General features: G+C 44.1%; 1 protein-coding gene across 1 annotated transcript; it reads left to right on the top strand.

The window, feature by feature from the left end:
• Positions 1-7,605: 7,605 nt before the first annotated feature.
• On the top strand, positions 7,606-12,153 carry LOC141799561 (uncharacterized). Its single transcript, XM_074681867.1, has 5 exons — positions 7,606-7,713; positions 8,052-8,157; positions 8,435-8,778; positions 11,806-11,881; positions 12,148-12,153. The coding sequence occupies exons 1-5, from the start codon at positions 7,607-7,609 to the stop codon at positions 12,151-12,153; spliced, it is 639 nt and encodes a 212-aa protein (XP_074537968.1). The 5' UTR covers position 7,606.
• The last annotated feature ends 203 nt before the right edge of the window (positions 12,154-12,356 follow it).

Below are 12,356 nucleotides of genomic sequence, written 5' to 3'. Positions count from 1 at the left end.
GTTGATGAAAAAATATCAGTCAACACAACATAAAAAAAGGGTTAACATAACCAAAAAGTTTAATTGGGTGAAATTATATAAATTACTACAGAAGTAGATGGAGAAGAAGTTAAGTTGACGCTCAACGTTTTAATCAACCAAACTAAGACACAAAACATGTTATTTAAGCAAGTTTACTTCTGTTTGTGTTGAAACATTTTTTTTTTCTTTTGTCCTAACTTATAATTTTAGGGCGGCGCTTAAACTCGTGTTTTTTTCTTTGAAACAATAATTTACATTGAGCAGTGTGTTCATTCCATGGTATTTTCTCTGTAACTGAGGGGCCACAGTACCAGCTCCATCCTGACATTGAAATTGTGTTTTTCCCAGTGATACTTGTTTATTTTTGAAAAATGTTTTATTGAATCACTGTAATGGGCTTTGAGTCAGTATGCTAATAGCATAAATGTCATGTAGCTATATTTCATATTTTCATAATTCTACACCAAAAAAATCACTCCTGTTACTTTCAATCCTGTTACTCAAAGGAGGAGGAAAAGGACTGAGGACCAGTAACAGGACTAACACACACACACACACACACACACACACACACACACACACACACACACACACACACACACACACATACAGAGAGAGAGAGAGAGAGAGAGAGAGAGCCCTCCTGGGGGACCTTCTGTGTCTCTGTCCCATTTCTTTGTGCTGGCAGTGAGATGAAATATTTAGGAGGAGCACGGCACCCTAACCCACATACTGCCTGACTAACAGGCTCAGGAGAACACACACACACACACACACACACACACACACACACACACACACACACACACACACACACACACACTGCTGCACAGGCTCTTACTCCTCTAACTCTTCGCTAGTTAACTCCTCTAACTCACACAGTGTGCATGACAGATGGAGAATGGCGTCTGTCCATCTCTCGCTCAGGGATGGAGGACATGGTTTAATCTCTTACACACTGTTCATCAGTCATCAATCAGGCATTAATCAGTAAAAAATCAGGAATCAATCAGTAATGAATGAGTAATTGATCAGTAATGAATCCACCTGATGTCTTCAGGTGACGGTGTGAGCCTATCAGCTGATCATCTCCTCATCAGTCCTGATGGCTGTTGGTTGGTCTGTGTTTCTGCAGAGTGGATCCACCTGCTGAAGGATGGCATCTGCACTTCCTGTCTCTCTGTCAGCAGCTGAACCCTCCTTGGATGAGAATCTGTACTTCCAGGTGTGTTCCCTGTGTAAGGGTCCTTGTTGCAGACATTTTTTTCTCTGATGAACTTTGACACACAATGTGCTGGACTTATACAGACACCAAGCACAGCAACAAACACTGTTGACATCCACTGCAACACTTATGAAATTTGAGCTTTTGGACAAGGAAAAGTTCATCTTGGATGAAAAACTTTGTAATTCTATACAGCACAGCATATTCTTTCTGTAGGGACACCAACAGAAAGGAGAAGGCATGGACTGAAGGTGCTGAAGTTTTGGGAAGACCAGGTGAGTTTAACATGCTCGGGACCGATTTTAGTCCCCGAAACAGATTTCTTCCCTGATTGTGGGGAGGACTGAATCTGGGTTAAATCGGGCGAGAATCCTGTAGTGTGAGGCAGGCTTTACACTTAAACAGCGTATCTTGCTCCATGGTGCTCACGTTTCACACATGTGGACAGCTGACGCTTTGTAGCCGGCTCTGATACGTCACAAGGGGGCGTGTCTGTCAGTGAAAAGACTTCCGTGAAGCCTGCACTTGTGTTTCCTCGATTATGCCTCCTCCAGCTCAGTCTCCTCTCTCCTCTCTCCTCTCTCCTCCGAGCACATTTGGCGCTTTAGAATGTCCTCCAATATGGCTGCTCACTAAGTACTTCCGGTGTCGCGGAGGAGAGAGGAGATAGGAGACTGCATTTTGGCACATTGGGAAGCACCCTGAGAGCGAAGGAGGCACAGAGGAGGAAAGGAGGCAAAGAGGAGAAGGGAAGGAAATACAGGGAAGGAGGCACATGAGAGGAGGGTAGGAGGCACAGACAAAGAGGGAAGGAGGCACAGAAAGGAGGAGGGGAGGATGTATAGAGGAAGAGGGGAGGAGGCACATGGGAAGAGGCACATGGGAGGAGGCACATGGGAGGAGGCACATGGGAGGAGGGTAGGAGGCACAGAGGAGGAGGAGGAGAGGAGGCACAGGGGAGGATGTACAGGGAAGGAGGCACAGAGGAGGAGGTACAGGGGAGGAGGCCCAGAGGAGGAGGGGAGGTACAGGGAAGGAGGCCCAGAGGAGGAGGGGAGGATGTACAGAGGAGGAGGAGAGGAGGTCCAGGGAAGGAGGCACAGGGGAGGAGGGGAGGATGTACAGAGGAGGCACTTGGGAGGAGGGCAGGAGGCACAGAGGAGGAGGGGAGGAGGTACAGGGAAGGAGGCACAGGGGAGGAGGAGAGGATGTACAGAGGAGGCACTTGGGAGGAGGGCAGGAGGCACAGAGGAGGAGTAAGACAGCAGGAGGGAGGAGGGGACCGGAGTGTTAGGGAGGTGTTGAGGGGAATAGAAGAGGAGGGGTGCTGGGGTGGAGATGGAGGCCCAGCCTGATGCTGGCTGTGGGCTGAAGAAGGAATAGGAATTGAAGCAGAGCAAACAGGAGGTTGTCTGGGGGAAGGGAGTGGTCACTTTGGATTTGACACGGCTCCTCAGACAAACCAGATGAACCTCTCTGCTGGTGTCACTCCTCAGCCCCCTTCTGTGTGAGCGCGGTCTTACTACCAGCTGGTCTCCACGCCACGCTGGGGAAGTCATGCTTTGTCTTTTATTCTGTCTTCTTCTATTTTTCTGTGCCACAAACTTAATTTATAGTTTCAGAGCCTGGCAGGGCATGGAAGTTCTTGAGTCAGGTCATAAGTGTCACATCAGAGAAAACATCAAACCACAGGAAACCAGCAGAGCACACAGAGACCCCGACCCCAGCACACATAAGCTGCATTTCCACCAAGCAGTCCGGGTCGGTTCAGTACGGTTTGGGACGGTTTGGTACAGTTAAGCCTGATCCCATTTGCATTTCCACAGCAAACTGTGCCCTCTCGTGGTGGGCAGCGTGTAAGCTGGATGCCGGAAGCTGCAGCTGTTAAACAATAGCGCAACGCCGTAGCAGCTTACTCCGCTATTAAATCCAACAAAGAAGAAAAACACGACACAGCAAACAAAGAGCTCAGATGAAGACATGCAGCATTTCGTCCTCTCTGTGATTGGCATGTAGCTCTTTGATACAAAGAACAATCAAGCTTTGTTTCAGAGAAGTCTGTGAGCCGCCAGGAGGAGGAGCTGACGGTGAGTGACGATTCTTTTGACCAACCAACCGTCTGCAGTGTGTTGCTCCACCTTCCGAGAGCGAATCGGTTCAGTCTGGCACCCATATGGAAGGGTCCCAAAAAAGTAGGCCGGCTGGTCTCGGTTTTTAGGGATCTGTCCCAGGATGAGTCAGTGAAAATGCTCCTAAAAGCGCACCGTACCGAGACGAACCAAACCGGTCTGCTTGGTGGAAACGCGGCTAAAGTCCTGTCAACTTCTGACCAGGCTCCAACCAGGCTCCACCTGCTGGAAAGGTGTTCAGAGGATAACACAGAGGGTGCAAGTGCTCATGGGAAACAGAGTCTTTACCCAGGAAAAACACTAGCTCCTCCGGATCATCCAAATTCCAGTCCAACTCATGAAACATTCAGGTCTAATCCATTCACAGGAAGCTGAATGAAGGTTTTAAGGATCTCTTCTTCCATCTTAAGGCCAGAGCCAATTTTAGAGCAGCTTCTCTTCTCGAAGTCTCTTCAGCCTTAGTGTCTCTCTTCTTTGAATGCTAATGGCTCAGGTCAGGCTCTATTTTTAGCTCTGAATGCAGGCAGTCCAACTCTTTGATCCAGACTGGAAACGTCAATAACCACTGCGGGGTCAGAGGAAGTCCAGCAGACAGAACGGACAGATCTAATTCTTGACTTTCTCATGTAAAGACCTCAAGTTTTCTGATGATTGAGACATTTCTGGATAGATCTAACAGAGTGAGGCCACCAGAGCTGTGAATGCCCAAAGGACGTCAGCCAGCAGACCAGGAGAAAGAACACGTGGAGGTTTGCCTCAGGGACGGGGACGTAGAAAACCACGACCATCAAGAAAACAATGGAAAAGATAAAGAACTAGGAAGACTACCAGGATCAAGGCGCTACCAAGATCAGGACACCAGCAGAGACTCTACCAGAACAAGGAGACTCTACAAGGATCAGGAGACCAGGAATGGTAGAATGATCTACCAGGATCAGGAGACTCTACAAGGATCAGAAGACCACTAGACACTCTACCAGGATCAGGAGACCAGCAGAGATTTCTCAATGATTAGGAGAGTCTACCAGAACCAGCAAAGACTCTTCAAAGTTCAGGGGACCACACTAGGACAAGAAACCAGCAAAGACTCTCCCAGGATCAGGAGGCTCTAAAAGGATCAGAAGACCATTAGACACTCTACCAGGATCAGGAGACCAGCAGAGACTCTATCGGGATCAGGAGACCATCAGAGACTCTACCAGGATCAGTAGACCAATGGGGACTCTATCAGGATCAGGGGACCAGCAGACACTCTACAAGGATCAGTAGACTAGTGGAGACTCTAACAGGATCAGGAGACCAGCAAAGACTCAATCAGGATCAGGGGACCAGCAGACACTCTACAAGGATCAGGAGACCAGCAAAGACTCTATCAGGATCAGGGGACCAGCAAAGACTCTATCAGGATCAGGGGACCAGCAGACACTCTACAAGGATCAGGAGACCAGCAAAGACTCTATCAGGATCAGGGGACCAGCAAAGACTCTATCAGGATCAGGGGACCAGCAGACACTCTACAGGGATCAGGAGACCAGCAGGGACTTCACCAGGATCAGGAGACTATCAGAATCAGGAGACCTGCAGAGGCTTCACCCATCCTCAGAATTTCATAGCTCACATTATGGCCTCATTTGCCCCAAATATCTGTTTCCAAGACCCCAGAACTTCCAAAAACCTTACAGATCTGGATTTGTTTATTGGGATTGGAGGTTGAAGCGTTGAATTGTCCCATTGTGCCGTGTTTCCTCTGTGACATTTAACGTCTGTTTTTCCAAAGACGAGACATTTCTGAGTGCACAAAGGGGACACTGTCTGATCTCACTCACAACCCCTCTCACAGCTCAGCAGCAAAATACCAAAACTATCCTCTCACTGCTTGACCTCCTCTCAGTCCTCTTGTTCCTTGCCCTCCTCTCCTTCATCATCTCCCTAAGTGTAACAAGACCCAGACACTGAGTTTCTTCTCCCTTACAGATGAACTTCCTCTCAGCAGGCTGCCCATCAGAGTTTCATCTTTGTGTTCACTGAACACTCGCAGAATCTGTCAGCTCTCAGCGCTTAGGTCTTCACCCTGTTTGATCCTCAAGACTTCATTCCTGGTGAAAAAAAGAAATGTCAGAACTCACCATGGAATAAGTCATACATGATCTAAAAGGAACCCTCTACTGGTCTCAAAAAGCCCCATCATTCAATTCAGCTTCTGTTCATCAGAACTGATATCAAGAGGTTCACTTTGTGTATTTGAAGAAACAAGTATGTTAGAGTGTGTTGGAAGGAACATGTATGTAAGGGTGTGTTTGAAGGAACATGTATGTCAAAAGTATTTAAAGGGACATGTATGTTTGCGTCAGTGGCGGCTGGCCAATAGAGGGCGCCAGGGCGCCGCCCCACCGTCATTACCGTCAACATTACCTTGAAGCATGAGACATTAAAAAAGAAAAAGAAAAAGAAATAATAAAATATAACGTTCTGAACTATACGTATATAAATTATAAATTTAAATTTGCACAATGAATATTATATATTTCATGATGAGTAAAGTTGTTTCATTCATCTGCGTTGTCTGATTGGTGATGTGTTTCCACCCCGGGGCGCAGAAATCTTTGGCCATAGACCGTCGTTGTAAGTTGTACATGCGCAGTGGCTCCTCTTCAATACAAGAGATAGGACCATGTCAGGGCGCACCTTTCCTGCGCCCAAAGCTGAATGCAGCTGGATTTGCATACCACCACCCTCCCGCTATGGAGCCGACGTCACAGCCGTCTACTATAAAGTGCGGTTGATTGACAGGACGAGTCGCAGGAGTAGGAGACGATCAAACGGAGGCGAAAGATGGAGAGAGAAAGCCTAAATAACACAGTTAAGTCGCTGATATCGTTACCTTTTGAGAGGAGATCGCATCGGGAGAAGGTGCATGTGAAAGAGCGGTACCTGATCAGCCTAACATCACGATCATTCAGCAGTCCAAAGATAGAGGGAGGCAATACACCCGCTCTTTTTCCAGGACCTGGTTTAGCAGCAAGGCTTGGCTAACGGCATGTAGCGAGGCTAACGCTTTATTCTGTTTTCCCTGCCTTCTTTTCCAAACGTCAGGGTCTGACCCAGCATGGATAAAGACAGGTATTACTGATTTAAAGCACTTTTCAGAAAAGGCAAAGAGGCATGAACAAACTGGGATCCACATGGAAAATGCCCTGCGACTAGCTATGTTTGGAAAAATAAACATTTCATGTCAGCTTGATGAGGGCTACAGGATAGGGATCCGTAAACACAATGAAGAAGTTGACAAAAACAGGCACATCCTATCTAAAATAATAGACTGTGTCAAGTTCTGTGGTGCTTTTGAGCTTGCCCTGCGTGGCCATGATGAAAGTGAGAGCTCTGAAAATCCTGGTGTTTTTAGAGGATTGGTGGATTTTGTAGCATCACTGGATACAGTTCTACATGAGCACCTGCAGACTGCCACTGTGTTTAAGGGAACATCAAAGACTGTACAGAATGAACTCCTTGACTGTATGCTGTCAGTTTTGAGAGAGTGCATCATTGGAGAAATCAGGAGTGCAGACTTTATCTCCATCCAGGCTGATGAAACCATGGATATTTCCACCCAGTGTCAGCTGGTGCTTGTGATCCGCTACATTGACAAAGCTCATGATGTCCGAGAGAGGTTTTTTGAGTTCATGCCTCTTCAAAGTGCCACAGCTGATTCCATCGCCTCAGCACTTCTGGATAGGTTGAGCTCCATTCTCCCTGATGACCAGAAGAGCAAGCTCATTTCTCAAGCATACGATGGTGCAAGTGTCATGAGAGGAAACACAGGTGGTGTGCAGAAGAAGGTCCAGGATGTCTATGTGAATGCACATTATGTCCACTGCTACGCTCACCAACTTAACCTGATCATGCAGCAGGTGACTTCACATATTCCAAAAGTGAGGAATCTTCTCAGACCTGGCTGGATTCTCTGCCTTTTTTTCAAGATCTCCAAAGAGAACCAGTGTGCTTGATAGAGTGGTGGCCCACAGACTTCCAAGAGCGAGCACAGTGAGGTGGAACTTCCACAGCCGAGCTCTGAACACTGTTTTTTGAGCACAAAGAAGACCTGCTCCAGTGTTAAGAAACCATCAGTGACTCAGGAGAGTTTGATCCTACAACTGTCAGAGAAGCTGGAGGATTTTTGAGGCTCCTGGAGGATGACAGTTTCAGCTCCTTCCTGAAACTGTTACACCTCATCATGCCTCATGTGGACATTCTGTACAGCCAGCTCCAGAAGCGGACCATTGACCCAGTGTTTGTTCAGGGAATCATGCAGCAGTTCACAGACAACATAAAGAAGATCAGGTAAATTAATTTTTTTGTTTAGCTGTTTAATATTACCGATATTGTGTTCATCTCTGTGACATTTGAACAACTTAACCCTTTAAGGCCCAAGACCATAGATTATAGACAGAAAATTCTAATTTTTTGGAGCAGAAATGTTTGTTTCACTTTCTGCTAAAATCCATAAAAATCAAAATGTCCATAAAATAAATAAAAAGTAAAGTAAAGTAAATAAAATTTAACATATAGATTTTTCATATCTCATATAATACATTAGGTGTTTTTGGCAACTGATAATCCATTTGAGGACATTTTTTTAGGCCACTAAAGCTTAACTTTCCTCTTCTGGTTGTGTTCAGAGATTCCCTCCCTACGCTCTGTGGAGAACACAGTGGCAGCGTGTCTCAGCTGGCCAAGAAACGCCGCACACTGGGCCCAGGTGATCTTCAGAAGATAGCTACAGAGGTGAGACAGAAGCTGAATGTGTGGTGGAAGTCTTTTGCAATCTTTTTAATCATAGCAGTGCTATATTGTGAGAAAGTGGAGAACACACCTGAGAAAAGGCCCTATATAATATAATAGTCTACTTTTATATAGATGCTCTGTTAATTTGCATCGTTTCTATTAAATGAATACATATATTCATACATTGTTTTAATATGTTATTACTAAGTCATATATATTGGAAAGATGACTTTAAGCCATCTCCATTTTGTAATAAATTACTGTATTCATTTTTTAGGTTTGTGACACTATCTTGGGCCATGCAAAAGAAAGATTTGCCTTCACAAAGCATCTGATCAGTGCTACACTGCTGCAGGCAGACAGATTCCAGCAGTACCACAGCCAGTTTCCTGAAGCAGCATTGAACACCACCATGGAGGCTTACCCACTGCTGAACAAAAACAAGCTAAAAACTGAACTGGCTCTAATATACAGCAATGATCAGTTCAGGAGCTGCAGTGGTGCCGTGGCTCTGTACCAGCTCTTCATGCGGAACAATCTTCAGGACACCTTTTCAGAGACTGTGGCTCTGCTGAAAATCCTCATCACAACTCCTATGACCACAGCTGAATCTGAGGCCCCGTTTACACGGAGACTCCCGCAACGATTCTTCCTTTGCGTTTTCGAAAGCCACCCGCGTTTACATGAGGACGGCGTGAAAACGATCCGCGTTCATATGACTCCAGGAGGAGAAGTCTCCTCTTCTGTTCTTTCTTTTTCTGCCGTTTTGTTGTGTGAGACGGTCGGCAATCCAACCATAACGCGCATTACCGCCACCCACTGGCTCAACTGGAAATGTGGCTGAGCGCGGAGCCTTCACCTGAAACTGCGAGTGCGCATGCGGTGACGTGAGTGTTTCACCCTGAGACGCTCCGCTCTGTGTTTACACGAAGCTGGATGGAGGAGCGGATTCAGATCTTTCCACTCTGGGGAGCGTTTTCAAAAGTTTGCGTTTTCACTGAAAACGCAACGTGGTCTCGTCTAAACGGGAGGCCAAAACGCAACCAAATGTTTGCGGAATCGACCGTTTTCGGCGTCGTGTAAACGGGGCCTAAGAGATGCTCCTCAACCCTGAAGAGAATCAAGACCTTCCTCAGGAACAAAATGACACAGGATCGTCTGAATGCACGGGCCATGCTCTCTATGGAGAAGAATCTCATTAAAACCATTCCTGACTCCAACCATAGAGTCACTGAGAAATTTGCTTCCCTCAAGGAAAGAAGGGCAAAATTTATGTACAAAAAATAAAGCAATGCTTAACAGCATATTGTTGATTTTTTGTTTTCATTGATGTAAATACACAGGTGTGATACCCTAGCACGTTTGCTTGCTTATTAGTATATGTCTGTTTTGGAGTCATAGCCCCCCCTGGATAAAACACCACCAGCCGCCACTGGTTTGCGTGCATTTAAAGGAATGTGTGTGTAAAAGTGTGTTTACAGGAACATGTATGTTAAAGTGTGTTTAAAGGAACATGTATGACAGAGTGTGTTTAAAGAAACATGCAAAATGTGATTTAAGGAATATGTATGTCGGACCATGTTTAAATGTTGTAATGGAGGTCTCTGCATTCTCTATTACTAATACAGCAGATAGCTTGGAATTGAATCACCTACGGTTATAAGTGGTGTTTGTCATAGAGATAGATCACAGCATGCAAAACAAATGATGAGTCGGGGGGAGGGTATTTCAGAAATACAATTTATTCAGATTTTGTGAAGAGTGTGTGTGGATGTGTTTGTGTAATCTCTGTAGAAAATCGGTAGTTGGTCCAGTAGCTGGGTGGAGGATTTGGTCACACCACCTATGAGGAGCATAGAATTAAGTTTGCTGAGTGCGGGGCAGATTTGTGTGCTCCCTTGAAAGAGTTTTAGAGCGTGTTTGTGTGAGAAGGAAATCTGTCTGGTGCACGATGCTATGAACATGGTGTTTGTTGTTGTTCTCTGTAAATAAATGCCCACTGTGTGGGTTAAGTTCATCTCCTGCCTATGCCTCCATATAAGGTCAAGACCACATTCAGGGTCATTCTCACATATGTGAAAGAGTGTTCGGAGGAAGATTTATGTAAGAGTGTGTTTAAAGGAACATGTATGTAAGAGTATGTGAAAAGGAACATCAATGTTAAAGTGTGTTTAGAGAAACATGTTAAATTGTGTTATAAGAACTATGACTGATGGAGTGTGTTTAAAGGAACACATATGTTAAAGTGTGCTAAAGGAACATGTATAGCAGAGTGTATTTGAAGAAAAATGTGTGGGATAGTGTGTTCGAGGGCATGTAGATGTTGTAGTGTGTTTACAGGAACATGTCGGTTAGAGTATGTAAAAAAACAAGGTGAAAGTGTGTTACAGGAACATGTATGCCAGAGTGTGTTTAACGAAACATGTATGTCAGAGTGTGTTACAAGGAACATATATGTTAGAGTGTGTTTAAAGAAACATGTAAAATTGTGTTCAAAAGAACCTGTATGTCAGAATATGTTTCATAAAACATATATGTCAGAGTGTGTTAAAAGGAACATGTAAGTTAGAGTGTGTTTAAAGAACATGTTTGTTAGAGGGTGTTTGAGGGAACATGTATGACAGCATCGATTTATAGGAACATGTATGTTACAGTGCATTTAAAGAAACCTGTATGTAAGAGTGTGTGTTTAAAGAAACATGTATGTAAGAGTGTGTGTTTAAAGAAACCTGTATGTAAGAGTGTGTGTTTAAAGAAACATGTATGTAAGAGTGTGTGTTTAAAGAAACCTGTATGTAAGAGTGTGTGTTTAAAGAAACCTGTATGTAAGAGTGTGTGTTTAAAGAAACCTGTATGTAAGAGTGTGTGTTTAAAGAAACATGTATGTTTGAGTTTGTTTTGAGAAACATATGTAAGCATGCATTAAAAGTAACATGTATGTTAGAGTAAGTTTAAAGAAAAGTGTAAAATTGTGATAAGTACCATGAATGCTAGAGTGTGTTTTAAGGAACATGTATGTTAGTGTGTGTTTAAAGGAATATGTAGACGTGTGCATTAAGAACAATAAATGCTAGAGTGTGTTTTAAGAAACATGTATACAAGACTGTGTTTAACGGAACATTTTAGTTAGAAAGTATTAAAAGGAACATGTATGTCAGAGTATGTTAAAAGAAACATGTATGTGCGAGTGTATTTTAAGGATAATGTATGTTAGAGTGTTTTGTAAGGAACACGTGTGCTAGAGTGTGTTTTTTTTTTAAACATTTATGTTACAGTGCATTAAAGGGATCATGTATGTTATAATGTATGAGTGTAAATGTATGAATGTGTTAAGAGGAACATGTATGTCAGAGAATGTTTGAAGGTACATTAATGTTTGAGTGTGTTCGATGAAACATGTATGTAATTGTGTGCTTAAAGGGAAATGTATGTTAGAGCAGTGATGTCAGTAACGCGCTACTAAGTAACGCGTTACTTTGATATTACTGCTTTTTTCAGTAACGAGTGATCTAATGCGTTACAATCCCCAAACCAGTAATCAGATTAAAGTTACTTATCAGAAATCACTGTGCGTTATTTAAAAAAAGTATAGATATATATATATATTGTAAAAAAAAAAGCTATATGCTTTTTTTCTTGTGTCTCAAGGAGTGACATGATTCGCGTGTTCATCAAGTTTTCAGCATGTGAACAACTCATGAGTGTTAGCAGCCAGCACACCAAGGTAAACAGAGGGGGAGAGGAGAAATGTGTGTTTTCTAGCTGGAAAAACAGTCACTGTTTTGAGTTTTTCAGCTTAGATGACGGTTCAGTGTTCACTCTGTGCTGGCAGTTTGCTTAAGATCTTTGACTGAAATGTTTCGTAATCAATTAGAGAGGGATCAGCGCACGGCGGACATAAACGCTTGAGAAGTTGTTTGACTCTTACCTGGGGGAAAGTTGAGTCCCGTCTTTCGCTGTACCTCTCTCTTTAACTCCCTCTATTCCAAGAGCTGAACCCTCTAACGTAGGCTACAACGATGCACCCGGTGGCAAGCAGGGGCGTGCCCAGACTTTTTAGACTGGGATGCCCCGAGCAGGGTACTGAGGATTATGTGAGCCCACACTCCAGCAACATTTATTTTTGCTTATTGTACAGGATCAGCTTTAACAATAAATGAAACTAATGGAAACCAAACTAGAATAAAATAAAGGATTTA

The sequence above is a fragment of the Halichoeres trimaculatus genome, unplaced genomic scaffold, assembly GCF_033239565.1.
Source record: "Halichoeres trimaculatus isolate MK-OKI-2021-1 unplaced genomic scaffold, fHalTri1.1 fHalTri1_scaffold_1, whole genome shotgun sequence".
NCBI lineage: Eukaryota > Metazoa > Chordata > Actinopteri > Labriformes > Labridae > Halichoeres > Halichoeres trimaculatus.
Note: the sequence above shows the minus strand (reverse complement) of the source record. Positions and strands in the feature narration are given on the sequence as shown.